Source organism: Mesoplodon mirus (assembly GCF_964341445.2).
Source record: "Mesoplodon mirus genome assembly, chromosome: 18".
Taxonomy (NCBI): Eukaryota; Metazoa; Chordata; class Mammalia; order Artiodactyla; family Ziphiidae; genus Mesoplodon; species Mesoplodon mirus.
The window spans coordinates 9090907-9106567 of NC_138994.1; the positions used below are offsets into that span (position 1 = coordinate 9090907).

General features: G+C 35.7%; 1 protein-coding gene across 2 annotated transcripts in view; it reads right to left on the reverse strand.

The window, feature by feature from the left end:
- Nucleotides 1-4482: 4482 nt before the first annotated feature.
- CDC27 (cell division cycle 27) overlaps nt 4483-15661 on the reverse strand; it is a 61992-nt gene continuing 50813 nt past the window's right edge. For both annotated transcript variants that reach the window (XM_082603447.1, XM_082603446.1), the window contains exons 16-19: nt 13085-13213; nt 9902-9976; nt 8926-9082; nt 4483-7504 (exon numbers count right to left, since the gene is read on the reverse strand). In XM_082603447.1, coding sequence (XP_082459573.1) covers nt 7422-7504; nt 8926-9082; nt 9902-9976; nt 13085-13213 — 444 coding nt within the window. In that variant the 3' untranslated portion in view covers nt 4483-7421. The remainder of the gene's footprint in view (nt 7505-8925; nt 9083-9901; nt 9977-13084; nt 13214-15661) is intronic.

Sequence of the window (15661 nt, forward strand, 5' to 3'; positions counted from 1 at the left end):
GTGAGGACATAGCTAGAAGACCACCATTTATGAACCAGGAAGTGGGCCTTCATCAGACACCGAATCTGCTAGCGCCTTGATCTTGGACTCCACAGCCTCCAGAACTGTGAGAATGTTGTTTAAGCCACCCAGTCTGATATTTTTGTTACAGCAGACTGTATGCCCTACCTTTCCTCCTTTCTTTGCTCTTTATTTATTTTATTAATTATTGATGTGGGCTCATAAATTCCTATTTTTCCCCAATAGCATTATTGTACTTGTTTTTGGGAGGATCAAATGTATTAAGTTTGGCCAGTCAAGTTGGGTCCTGTGTCCTTGTGACATGCCTCCAACTCCAACTGAGTATTGTCAAGTTTTGAATTTTTGCCCATCTGTTTGGTGAGAAATTGTATCTCTATGTAGTGTTTTTTTTAAAAATATTTATTTATTTTGGCTACGCCAGATCTTCATTGTGGCATGCGGGCTTCTTAGTTGTGGCATGCAAACTGTTAGTTGTTTGCATGCATGCAGGATCTAGTTCCTTGACCAGGGGCTGAACCCGGGCCCCCTGCATTGGGAGCATGGAGTCTTACTCACTGGACCACCAGGGAAGTCTCTGTATCTCTATGTAGTTTTAATTTGCATATATCTTACTGAGTGAATTTGAACTTTTCATGTTTAAGGGGCATTTTGTTATATCTTTTCGTGAATTGTGTTGTTCATGTCTTCCCCTCTCTCAAAATTAAAAAAAATTTTTTTTACACGTTAGGGGAATTATCCCTTTATCTGTGACATAAGGGCAAATATTTATTCCCAGTTGGTCATTTGTCTTTTTTTGGGTCATGCAAAATGTTTTTAATGTAGTCAAATTTATCAATGCTTTTTGTTGATTTTTTTTTTCAGTTTAAGGTGACATTTCACTTCCTCATATGCTTTTAAAAGGATATTTTTCTTTAGCTTTGCCGTTGTTTGGGGGAGAGTCTTTTTTATCAGCAGAAAGCCTTTAATTTACGTTTGCTGGCTTTTTGCAATAGCTTTGTATGGATGGGGATCGCTTTGCTCTGTTCCCAATCATTTCATGGGCAGGATTCCTAGTTTGAGAGCTCCTTTTTGCAGTTTCAGGATCTTGCTGGTAGGGGTGGGAAGAATGATGTGCTTTCTCTTTTCTGCCAGTCTTTTATTTCCCCTTTTTCCTTTCAATGCCTCTTTTTCATATCTTATTCTCCCGTAGAAACACTGCTTGTATGAGGCTGCCACTCTTGGTCCCAGACATTTTCAAACCTTTCCCTGAAGTGAGGGCTATAATCTACCAAGTCCCAACCTATGTTCGGTATTTTCCATTTGTTTCATTTTTTCCCCTGAAGATTCTGGGCTTCCTGTGATACGTCTTCTACTCCATTCAGCTCTGTCCATGGAGGGATTTAGCCTTTTTCCTCACTTTCTGTGACCACAGGCTAATGGTGATAGCAGGATCCCTACTGGAAAATTTCCCCTCTACTTACAGGTAATTTGAAGTTATAGTATTCTCTTAATAATGAAGGCATGAACCATGTACAGTTTTGTTCTACTTGATTTTATGGTTGTTTTGGGAGAGGGACAGATTTGTAATCAGGTTAAGTGCCATTGTTTTCCAGCCCTAGGAGTCTCAATATTCTTTTTTCTTATCAGACATACATTTCAGCACCCAGTCACGATGTAAACCATTGAAAACTAGCGATGGAAAGGAGGTATCTTAATTATCAATGGTTATAAATGGTAGTTGAAGTGAGAGTTGTGTTGGAATTGGCAATGAGATTAACAAAGGGAACATATTGCACATTAGTGGTTTTAGATTATATCGAGGTGAAAGTTTGAGAAAATTAAGATGCATTTTCTTTAAGACTCGGAATAAAACAATGAGTGCTTGATATTATGGCTGCTACTGTTCCATATAATATTGGTGATCCCAGCCATAGCAATTAAAAAGAAAAAAGAAATGAGGTATTTTACACAAGGATTAAAAAGGAATTAATGTCAGGAAATCCCTGCTCAAATAGAAACCCTACAAATTCTTAGAATAAGAAAGTTCACTAAGTTTTTAGGATCAACTGACAAAAAGCGTTACCCTCTCTACAGCAGTGTGGTAGGTGCTCTTGTCTGCTAAGCCAACAGCCATTCCCCCTTCTTTGCTAACAAAATCTCTGGGTCCAAACACAGATCACAATGTATCTAAACCAGTCATGGCAAACCCAGTCCCTTTTACCAGATTCTAAAATTTACCAAGTATCCCTTGCAGCTAAGGATGATTATTTGACCCAGTCCTGGCCAAAAATATGTAAGCAAATGTGTGCCAAGCTGTTCCTGGGAAAGATTTTCCTCTTTTTTGCAAATGCTTTGGTTTCTCTAAGACTTAGTTTCCTCTTGTATAAAACAGGTAATACATGCCTTACCTTATAAGGCTGTAAAGATGTAATGAGATTATTCTTATATCAAAGTGATCCATAAATCCTAAATAAAAAGAAGATAAATGCTAGCATTTTTCAAAATATGCAAATGATGATGGGCACAGATTTATAGCATCGACTGGTATAAGGGCTGCAAACTGGCATAAGTTTAAGGAGTGCTGTTATATACAAAGAAATCCCTTTACCCAATCAAGTCTTTTCATTATTAGGAAACTAAGAACTGATGAATTTTTATTCTTGTGTAGCACCTTGCCCAGTGATGTATTAACTCACAAAGTATTGAGAAAAATCTAACACCTCAGACTACATGTTATTTGGGGTGATTTGTAGATAGTTATGCCAATATAGCTGTAAGTTCTCAATCAGAGGTTGCAGGATATAAAATGTCAGATTATATGTATAGTATATAGTATATGTGTATATATGTGTTTCTATTTGTGATGTTTCTATAACATCACCTCCACCCTGATAATACCACTGTATATTTGTACAGTACTTTAGTTTTACAAAGCACTTCCATGCTTTAACACATGGTCCTCAGACCTCTGTGGGATAAGAAGGGTAAGATCTTATCTTCTTTGTATTGGTGAGAAAAAAAGTTTAATTTCAGGGTCCCACAGCAACTAAGGGGCAAAGTCTACATTTCCTAGATATCAGTCTAGTGCTTTTTAAAAATACATGATTAGAAACCTTAATTCTACTCCTTTGCTCCCACTGTTCTTCTTTGCTCCCACTGTTACTTACTCTTTTTCTTATTCCAACTCCAGTGATGCATTATGCATTTGAATTTTCTTCTCAAATACAGCTTTTAGCCTCAAATTGAAAATTCTATTTTGAGGGTGTTGAATAAAAAGAATGCTTGTGTTAAGGGAAATTGCTAATAAAAAAAAAAAGTAAAAATGGAAGGAAAATCAAGGACCTAAAATTTCCTACTTTAAAGCAAATTCTAGTTACTCAAGAAAGGGATACCGCTTTCAGTTTCAGTGTGAAAAGTACAGAGGCAGGGTATACATAAAAGCCCCTTCAAAGGACTAAGCATATAATAGATTTAAATCTACAGTTAGTAATAAAGTTTCCTTTGTAAAACCCGAACTTCTGTGATACTCAATGTCAAAATGCTAGGGAGGACACTTGAGAGTTAACATTAGATATGATGTGAAACTTCCAGAGAAGTCCAAAACTAAGTAAAAGGTTTTGAACATACACAAATGCCAAAAGTGTCCAGCTCTATCATTTAATAGTTGAGTCTTGGTTTTCTCTTTTGTAAAATGCAGTAGCACCTACCTTATAGGGTTGAGGACTGAAAATACTGTACACAAGGTAACACGGTACACATGGCAAGAACTCACTGAACATAAGTATTTAGCAAAGTTTGCACTTCTGAACCTTCATGAACCATTAATTAGAGGCCAAACAAACCAAAGAATACTTCCTACCTACACTTCTAGTTATCCCTGCCCTGCTGACAGCAAATGGCCGGTCCTAGGGAAGGTTACAGTCTGAGTCATTCCCTCTCACCTGCCCAGCGCACCTCACTTTATGTCTTTTTCCCTGTTGCTACCCTTTCTTCAAGTCTGAACAAAACCCTTCAGCTCTCTACCCTTTTTCCAAGATATCAAACTAGAGTAAAATTTGGTTTCTATATTCTACTTCTTTCAGATCTTGATATTTAAAATTGATTCTAATTAGAACAAAAAAGCTGTGTGTCCCTTTTAAAGGAATTTCAGAAATCACATGATTAAAGAATAAAAAGCAGTTGACTCACAAAGTAGCAGCTGCTGGCAAGGGACTTTTGTAGTTTGGGAAAAATACATTCTAAAAGTTACCATTTTTTGGTCACAATATTTATTTTGACATTCCAAATAATACTAAAAAAACAGTGTGAGTTAAATATATACATATATATATTAGAAGAGGGTGTAAGTTAAAAAAAAATAGAGAAACATTGCCCTAGACTTTTGTGGAACATAAAACTGTAATCTTTCACTATTTTGCTGTGCCTTACTATAAAAATACAGATGGCACAGCTCTTATACAGCTTTAATGACTTGATTATAAATTTGCTTTCAAAAGTAATTTATTTGGATTTTCCATATCCTTTAATGAATTGCAAATATATTAACAGAAAAGACTTTCCCCCCCCAAGACTGTACAATTTCCGAAATAAGTCAGGAAAAGCAGAAAGAAGACACAAAATTACATTGTTTCAATGCAAATAGAACACACACATCACACCCACACTTGCATTTTCCTAGGTTTTCACAAAGAAAACAGGTCACCATATTTCTTGTGAAGACCCATACTATACTCTGGCTAAACAGAGACTTGCAAACTTTTTTCTTCAAAAAGAGCATTTTTAATAGACTAAATACTGGTTATCACTGAGTTTTTGTTTAAGGTACAACAGCAGCATGGTTCAAATGTCACTTGCAGTTCTTGGAAAAAATAAAAATTTTAAAGTAATGAAATACAGAAAAAGTAGGACCACCTTTCATTATTTTGAGTACCATTGTTCTCTTGAAAAAATATTTCCAAACTTCTAAAATCCCAGAGTTAAGAACCATTTCCAAGGGGGAAAATATGCCACAACATGACTTCTGAACAAGAGAGAGTGTGTGTGTGTGTGTGTGTACACACGTGTGAAAAGCTTAAAGAGAAACAAGGAAGTCAAAGTACTTAGTATTTCTGATTTCCTTTAAAATAACTTCTGAAATTTGAAGCAAACATTTTGCTCGATCAAAATGCATATCTTCTTCTGGTTGTTTGATCTCCATTCCAAGCAAAAAAGAAAGAAAAAAAGAAAAGAGAAAGCCAGAAACAGTAAATAGGTGGGAAATAAGGCTTCAAATACCTAAATGACTTTGAAAGTAGAGGTGTGAGGAAAATGCAATCAGGTCAAGCTTAGGCTGATTATCCCTCAGCCAACCATTGCCATGCTGTGCCTTCCACAACTATCCTTTTATCCCTGGTCTCAAAATTAGTACCAGAAAGACTTACTTCTGGCACAGGACATAAATTGCTACTACAAAAAATAACTAATTATACATCAGCAAATTGTTTCTGAGCATAGCTTTCTCCAAGCTTTGTAACAAAGAGCTCAGTTCAAAGCTTTCTATCAAACTCTATATTTGATACTGTTATACAGCTGGCTTATGATTTGCCAATTAAAAAAATAAAAGAATATAAAATTAAATATTACAGAACTAATGGATAAAAATGGAATATTTGTTAGAATCCAAGTGCTAGCCTTTGGGAATTTTTAATGATATTCGTTTACTCACAACCTTTCCTTTTTCTTATAAATTATTTTTTTTTAGGCAGCACATATACAGATTTAGGTAGAAAATTTTGTTAAATACCTCTCTGGCACCCAATACCTAATCTAAGACTCTGACTTGAATTAGTTTGTAACGGTATCTAAGCCACATTCAAATCAGCAGATTAATAGTAAATGATAGAAAATTACTGAGTCTACAGGCTAAAATTTTTTTCTTATCTTCTGTAATCCACGTTATTTTCACAGCCTGACTAACAAATACAGGTAACCAGTAGATAAGTTTGTCCTTCATCAAATAATCCAAAACAATAACTGTAGGCCTGTCATTCATAAGAAACTATAAATTTGTTATATTCTGACATTGGCACTTAATAAAATGTTAACTAAAGTTTCTCTAAAAATTTCAATACATTACAATAAAGGAGATACACAATTTAAGACTTTAAATTGGTTACTGTGAAATTCCAATAATTCCCATTTCATTATGCATAATTAGATCTTTAAAATTACGGTCATTCCCCAAACACATCAACATATATTATGACAAACTCAAAAGAGAACTCCTGTCCTTCGTAAGAGCGGGGGTTTTTTTTTTCAGCTAAGAATTTCTAATATCCTAAACCCAATCACTCTCAGTAAATGTTTTGGTGACTCACACTATTGAAAATAATTTGAAGCAGAGAGTTGAAAAGAATGGAAATGACCTCAACTGAAGGTAACCACACATTCTTGCACCCTGCTTAAACACTTAGACAAGTCAGAGGGATACCGTCTTGAACAAATATAGATTCACAGTTATGGGAGGATTCTGACTGTATTAAGGCTTTCCCTATCATGATCTCTTAAAGTCTTTCCATTTAGTGTTCTCATTTTGATTCTTCTGGTGAACTTAAATGGTTATTAAGAGCCTTTTTTTGGCTTTTCAGTGGGCAACTCTTCTATCATCTCTGAATGTTAAAGGTGATCCCACAGAGCTCAAAGAGAAGAGGCAATATGGTAAGGACCAATTTTAAAGTTTATAATACCTAGACAACAATGATCAACACTCTGAAGCAAGATGAATAAATTAAAATTCTTGGTTAGACATTATTCTTGCCAAGAGTAATTGTACACTGTATGGAGGGATATTGATTCGTACATATGAGTTCCAATATGCCCATTATATTTGTTTATGGGAGACACTGCAAGTTTAAGGTAATTTACATTCCTTGGCAATCAAGTTACTCTGTTATAGGCAATGTCTTATTGTTCCATCTGGCACTTGCTAACACCATTCTTGAAGAACCTAGAAATGAAGGTCAGTCACTTTGTTTATCAGGAACAGAACCAAGTAAAAACAAATTTTTGGAAAAACGACCAAGAGATTCTGGTTCATCACCACTTTCCATATCTAATGGTTCCTTCAAGATAAAACAAAACTCTTCCTTCCATGATAGCTTTCCAACAAAGGGAGATTAAAGAAAAAAAAGAAAAGAAAGTTCCCCACCCTATCCCCTAAATTGTCATTCATACTGGTGAAAGAGCCAGTCTTGTTAGCAGCTAAATATTGCACTGCCTTTCATTCTGTGTACAGTCAGCGTCCAATGAAAGGGGCACACTCAGGGTATAAGTGATGGATGATGACACTGCTGGCTCAAGAGTGAAGACTCAGTATATGGAAGGACAAGAAACACGTCAGCACTAGTCACACATCCAGTTGCAAAAGTCTTGATTTCCAGAAGTTAAAATTCATCACTTTCAGCTGCATGAAGTTGTGTGTCATCTGCATCTGTCATGCTGCTCTCCTGGGATTCATCTGTTCCCACTTTAAAAATAAAACAAAAGTCTACAGTAAGATATCTGACAAATATTTTTTGTTGGTTCATGGAAACAAGAAAATTACTATATTCAGAGAGATGAGACCTTAAATAAAAGCCCTTAAAAATCCTGATATCCTTCAATAAAATGCGATTCAAATTCCTTATTTTATAGCATGTCTAAGATTATTTTATTGCATTTCACCTTTAAGAGTTTTAACTACTAGGGGCTTCCCTGGTGGCACAGTGGTTGGGAGTCCGCCTGCCAATGCAGGGGACATGGGTTCATGCCCCGGTCCGGGAGGATCCCATGTGCCGCGGAGCTGCTGGGCCCGTGTGCCTGCGCGTCCAGGGCCTGTGCTCCGTGGCAGGAGAGGCCACAACAGTGAGAGGCCCGAGTACCACAAAAAAAAAAAAAAGAGAGTTTTAACTACTAAAACTGCCTCTCCCTAATGAATTCATATTCCTAACCTAAGAATCAGAACTATTCTCTGACATTCCATCCAATTGTTGACTCCACTTTGGGGACAGTCCGTTAGTTCACAAAAATATAGAATATAAATGTATTTCTGAAACAAAGTCATCTTAGTTTATCTCATCAGAGGTCTCTCAATTCTCTTATTAAAAAATATTAATATATTAAGTCTTGGCTCTCACTAATTATTTTAAGACATACTCTCAATAAAGCGATAGAGTATATATATTTTTTGCTTTTTAATTAATTAATTGATGTACAGCTGATTTACAATATTATATTAGTTTCAGGTGTACAATATAGTGATTCAATATAGGGATAGAGTATTTACTGCCTTAAGTTATCAATCTAATTCTTTGTTCCTTCCTCTTTTTTTGATCTCTCCATTTAAATATATTTGCCATATATTTAGATTTTAGATTTGTGAGAGCTACATAGAATTTGAATAGCTACTACAGATCTGTCAGTACTTTAAAATGTGCACAAATTTATTATTCATTCACTTAGCACTTATAATGTTTTCAACATAGTCACACCTATCATCTTTTCTCCCCCTATCACGTTCCTATGAAGCAGATAAGGCAGGCATTAGTTACATAGATTGAAGCTTAGGTAAAAATCAGCAATGGATTTGTCAAAAATCACACAGCAAACTAGATCCAGAACTGAAACTAGTTACCTGGCTCCATATGCACACTGTTATTATACTACCCTGTTCAATTTCCCTAAAATTTCATTTGGTATAAAGAATCTAACATGGTTAGAGATAAATAAAAAAGCAGTCCCTAAATCCTTATACAAACGGTAGCTTTCTGAATACTCAAAAAATTTTCCATGTTTATTCTGTGCCATAAATAAATATCTGTTTCATCTTACCAACTCTGATGTGGTGTTTCACTAGCTTTCTAGTTTGAATAACCACATATAAACCTAATTCACATGGATGATACTCACTGATCTGTTCCTCTTGGGTTATTGGCTCCTCATCATCTGGAAGGTAGCGCTTATCAATTGCCTCCTTAATCTGGTTATTGGCTCCTTTAGGATCTAAATCCATAGCCCAAGAGAAATTCATCAGGGCGAGGTGCGTTTGACCTAACTTCTTGTAAACCTAAAAATAAACAGCAGCACTACATTTTTCATTAAGTTGTAAGCTTCAACTATAAAATCCTAAACATTTTAAATTTAAATTAGGCTCTTGATTATGTGCTATAAATTCATTCTGAGGAGTAGAACATTTTCATCCTATCGAATAATTCATACCAACTTTTGAGTTCCTTTTAATATATTCAGATATTATTTTCAGAATTCCTTGCCTATATCTCTCAGGTAGTGAGCGTCCAATAAACCTCACTCTGTCTGGAACAATGATAGTGGAAAGAAATGGACGATAAGCTGCTTGATTAGCATTCATTTACACTGATTTTAAACAGAGTTATATCAACTCTCAGCACCTGTCCACTGTCCTCAGCTATCTTAACCAACTGGCATCTGGGGGCCCAGTGTGTAAAATCCTGACTAGTCTGGCCTTGGAAATTTTGCAAGCCATTTTTTCAAACTAAACAACACAGCGGCATTACTTTTCTTCTTTTGGGGGATGTTTTGAGTATTTTATTGATAATTGGAAGCTAAGGGCTTTCCCTGAGGTAGCCTCAGTTATGAACTCATTACTGGCCATTGGCTGCAAGTGCTAATACACTTCCAAAACTATAGAAGGATTAGGGTTATAGGGTGTGTGTTCTTGCTTCTTCATTAGGATATCACCTTCTTAAATGTTAAACTAAATCCATTCTTTATTTCCAGAGCAATTAGTTCAGAGCTCCAGTTGAATTTGCTCAACAGATATTACACAATAAAATATTATATTTATTCTTCAAAATTAATATTTGTTATGAAAGTCACAGTTTAGAACCCAGGCCCCAATCTTTACCTTTCCTATTAAGAAGTAAACGAGGGACTCTTTGGGAACAATTTGTTTCAATTCTTCAAGTTCTTGTAAAGCAGACTGAAAAAAGCAAAGAAAAACACACTAGCAAAATTGTACAGTTTTGACTAAGCAAGTGTTTTTACTTAATTTCCAAAATCATCTTAACTAAAGCTTACTAGATCTTAATCAATGTGCTTCCTTGCTGCATTAATTCTTGTTGTGAAAATAAAATGCAAGGAAAATACTTATGACAACAGGAACTAAGAAGTGGCAGGAATTCACCAAAATTCACTGAAAACACACACAATTCTTTGTGAAATATGGAGGTGACAACCCTTGCTTTTGTCACCATTTTGTTTAAAATAACTAAATACTATCACACTGTATATGAAAGTGTCTTAAAAACTAAGTTGCAGAACTCTGAAGTTCTATTCATGTACCTTCTCCCTGACACCAGCACTAAGCTTTGAATACCAACCTGACATTTTAACTAATGATGAAGAGCCTAAAATTTAACCCTCTGAATTGAGTTAAAATTATCTAGCAATTTTCTGACCACTGCTAAAGGGTTCAGGAGATTGAAAAGACAGATAGGAAAACTGCATTTGTATTTAAAAGAAAGATATGATGATTAAAAATAAAAACTGGGGCTTCCCTGGTTGCGAAGTGGTTGGGAGTCTGCCTGCCAATGCAGGGGACATGGGTTCGAGCCCTGGTCTGGGAAGATCCCACATGCCGCGGAGCAACAAAGCCCGTGTGCCACAACTGATGAGCCTGCACTCTAGAGCCCGTGAGCTGCAGCTGCTGAGCCCACGTGCTGCAACTACTGAAGCCCATGTGCCTGGAGCCCATGCTCCGCAACGAGAAGCCCACACACCACAACGAAGAGTGGCCCCTGCTCGCCATAAAGCCTGAGCGCAGCAGCGAAGACCCAACGCAGCCAAAAATAAAAACCAAAAAAAACCCCCAAAAAACTGGCTCCCCAAATGAGATACTGTCAATTTTCCACCTAGTAAGTGGACAAAAATAAAAAATTTGATGTTACATAAAGTTACCATGAGTGAGGGAAATCAGGTATTCTCATCACTGAGGGCAGAATTGTAAATTGATGCAACCTCTGTGTGAGGACAACTTAGCATTATCTAGTAAGTTAAAAACTGCAGGTAAACATTGATTCAGCAATCCCACTGTTAGGAATCTGGCCTAGTTATGTTAACTAACATAATATTTTTCTAATCAGAACAATAAAAAATCAGTGAGAAGAGTGACATTGCTTAACATTTTTGCAAATCTCTGGTTAACAGAAGGCAGCTGGACTCTCTTATCTGCTTCTGCATTCAATCTGTTATGATATCACATCAAGTAATTTTTGAAACATTCCACTGTACACTGGGGAGAAAATGAAAGTGAAAAAGGCAAATAACATCTAAATATTATTAGGAAAATAGTTTTGACCTTGTGGACTTCTTGAAAGGGTTTTTGGGACCACCCCCACCAGAAGCTCCCAGACCATACTTTGAGAATCACTGCTTTAAAGAAATTTTAATCAACATAACATACCCCCAAACTTCTGTACTTCCACACCACACACAATTCACACAGTTCAGAATTGATGTGTTTTTTCCTATGACTATACGTTACAATTGTTATAAAAATTTCATGTATCTATCATGCCTCCTCCCCGATAATCTACTTGCAAATAGAAAAACAGTGAGAAATAGTGTCTAACACAGCACCAGAGTTCTCATTTTTGCCCTAAAAGACTTAAGACTTACACAACTAGATATCAACACAACACATTAAATAGGGTGGTGTCCAGCAATGTTTTTGCCACAGAGAGACTGAGGTGGCCCTCTAACACAATTTGATTTTCATTTTGGAGGCAAGACATTTCAGAAGCAATCAGTAACTGTTCCTTATGCCCTTTTTCTACCTGTATCTAATCCATGCATCAAAGTAGCCAAGCCCCAAGCTGGTACTCAAAAATGACTATAACCATTACAGCCTGGACAGTGGATCAGATTAGAACATGAGCTTCTTGAAGCAAGTATAGGGCTGATTTACATGGCATTCCTGGTAGGTGTGGTGGCATTAAAATGGCTTTAAGAACAATAAATTGAATAAAATCCTTCAACAGAAAAACCTGGCCACATATCTAGAGAAGTACAGTGAAGCAAAAAAATGAAAACAAATGCTGAATTACAATTATAGTACTTCAAAGAGCAAGTTAAAAGTGTTTATTAGATTTACAAGAAGTTTTAAAAGGACAGAACAGTAGGATTAGACATCCACTTCTTCATAAAGAAAACCAGAGCAAGACTAGAAGAATTACTGAATAAATGACAAAGAATAAATTATACATTTAATCCCTTTATATATCTTTCTTAGTCTTGTAAAAAGTTAAGGGCTTACCACCGAGTTTGTATTTTTCGATTTCAGCAAGTTTCAATGTGTCCCGGAAGAACAGATTTCTAGGGAAAGAGTCTACTAAAATGGATTATTTAGCCCAAGTTTTTCCGAGCACTTAAATTTCGGGTATTTTTTTGGTAAGTTTTTAACTGCTTTTAGTAGAAAGAGCCTGAATTTATTTAAAAAGTAACCTGAACTTAAAATCAAAACTTTGGATTCATAGTTTATGATTACCTAGTCTCCCTGTTATAAGATCTCATAATTCACTATGTATACTTTTCCTTTATGTATTATTCCTGTGATTATTTGATTAATGTCTGTTCTCCCTCTAGAAGGGTACTAGATGGTAAGCTATTCAAAGGCAGGAAATATGGTTGCTTCACTTGCCACTATATTCCTAGTGCCTGACATATAACAGATACTCAAATAAATACTTATTGAAAAATGCACACATTCATTTGTCATCTGTTCACATATTTTGGTCCTATCAGGATGGTTTAGGTTTTACATTTAAGATAACTGCCTTTCCACATAGGAAATCTTTTCAAGGGATAACCATATGTTCCTAAATATCCATACACCCATCCTTCCCATGAGTACTTCTCATGAAGAAATAAAATCACACAGGCACAAAAAAATTAATAGCTTTTAAAAATGGGGAAAATCGACTATTTAAGATAAAAATTCAAGTATAAATAACTTTTAGTTTATTAAAAAAGGGGCAAAACTTAAGCAGTACAATGTTGGAGATGATTAAGATACATGTATATATCTTACCTTATATTTTTCATTTGCAAACAAAACTGAGGCTCTGTGAAATTTGCATAGAGGGTTCTTAGGATCAATAACAATGGCTTTGTTTAGGGTATCCAAAGCCTTCTCAGATTTTTTCAGTGCGTGCTGAACCTGTAAGAAATAAAGATCCTATTTTTCCTTTTGATATTTATGAAGAAAGGTGAAAACCAAATAGTGTGACTCAAAACCAACATAGCTCCCAATTCACCATTACCCTACATAATGATAATTAAGATTCTATCTTTAGAGTAGATAGTTGGTTACCTTTAAGCCTAAAAGATAAGAAAAACCTTTGTCTTCCTTCTCAAGAAAATCTGTACTATTTAGCTAGATAATACTCACATTTTAACAGATTTATTATGGTCCTCTAAATATTAGACTTTTTGAAACTTTCCAAGAACCCCTAGAGGATTTGGCTCTAAAACTTACCAACCCCGTTTCACTCGGAACAATTACACTTTTACATATTTTAGGAATTTGTTTTAAAAATGGTCCTTCTGCTTTACGTATTTGAAAACCATTAATCTGTAATTCTGGGTAGTAAATAATTTATTTTAAATAACTTAAAAAAAACCAACCAAGTCTCACTATTTATTCCTGTGTACTCATATTCTGCTCTGTTCCTCCTTAGGTGAATTATATGTTAAAAATGAAGTGGAAAAGACTCACAGACATAGAAAACAAACTTATGGTTACCAAAGGGAAAGGGGTGGGGGAGGGATAAATTAGGAGTTTGGGACTAACAGATACAGACTACTATATACAAAATACATAAACAGCAAGGACCTACTGTATAGCACAGGGAACTATATTCAATATCTCATAATAACCTATAATGGGAAAGAATCTGAAAAAGAATATACATATAACTGAATCATCTTGCTGAAAACCTGAAACTAACACAACATTGTAAATCAACTATACTTCAAAAAAAAACAAAAACAGGGAAACTATAGCAAAGATAAGTGACCTTTGTAGGTCTTAGAACCCACAGATCACACAATACTGGACTATGGGCTTTAGAAACTGGCCAGTGGCGGGTATTCAACCATCACACTTTGTCTGTTTTATATTGTATAATTATGAAACCGTGACCCAGTCTCTTACCTGGAATTTGAGTGTGACTGGAAAGTGGGATTAAAACTGAAATTATGTTCCTTGAAAATCTCAATTAAAATAAATAAATAAGTTAATAAAATAAAATAAAGTGGAGTGAATGGATGGGATTGTGGAACTTTAACGAACAAGAATGTGAGAGTAGGTACTGCCAACATCTGGTGCTAAATTCATCTATGCAATGATCTTTGCAGAAGGTTATTACTACATGTGGCCAAATATTCTGCCCACAGAAGTGAAATCCTAAATACTAGTTCCCTAACAGAGGAGCATACTCTTTTATCTAAAAACTTCAAAGAAACCACTCAAAATTATAAAACAATCTGCTCCACAATAACTTTAGAAGCAAGCCTACTTTAAAAAATGTTCAACTTGGGGCTTTCCTGGTGGCGCAGTGGTTGAGAGTCCACCTGCCGATGCAGGGGACATGGGTTCGTGCCCCAGTCCGGGAAGATCCCACATGCCGCAGAGCGGCTAGGCCCGTGAGCCATGGCCACTGAGCCTGCGCGTCCGGAGCCTGTGCTCCGCAACGGGAGAGGCCACAACAGTGAGAGGCCCGCGTACCGCAAAAAAAAAAAAAATAAAAATGTTCAACTTCACTAAAAGGTATCAAGAGATAATCAAGTTTGGTTTATCTTAAGTAAAGTGATGGAAAAAAATCTTTAATTTGACATACTTTATATTTTTTGCACAGTATCTAACTATAAAAGAAGGTACCATGTCAATTTTTAAGAAAATTATTATAAAGAACTGGAATTCTTCCCCCAAAATGAATAGTGAAATTCCAAACTAATATAATTTTCCTCATACTGTACGCTTGTTCACACAAAAGCCAAACTTGCTGAGAGAAAGAAAAAGGGGCAGGGGAAGGAAAGAGGGAGAGGGGAAGGGGGTGAGAGGGCAAGAAAAAGAACTTAAGGTACCATGTTTGCAGAGAAACTAGTAAATGAGATTTTAAAAAGCAAACATACCTTTTCTCCTATCTTATCAAAGTACAACTTATTATCAGATATATTAAAAAAAATAAATATAAAATTGGCAATCCACACTGCCTTATAATAATTTTAATTAGTCCTGACATATCTATATCACTCAGAGGCTAAAATACAGTAAATAATTTGCCTTAAATTATTACTTAATTTAGGAGCTAAATATTAACATGGAAAACTGCTTTCAAAAATATGAAGTATCTCATATGAGTGTTATAATAACCCTATGAGGTATGCAAGGTGGTATTACTCATCATTCATAAAATAGAAGCTCAGAGAAATTAAGTAACTTGCCCAAGGAATGAGGGTACTCCAGTGATTTCTCTTTATGCCAAGCAAAAAGGCAATAGTTTTGGCTGTAAAAGAATCCAGGATATTGTTTCAAGAATAACAATAGGGCTTCCCTGGTGGCGCAGTGGTTGAAAGTCCGCCTGCCGATTCAGGGAACACAGGT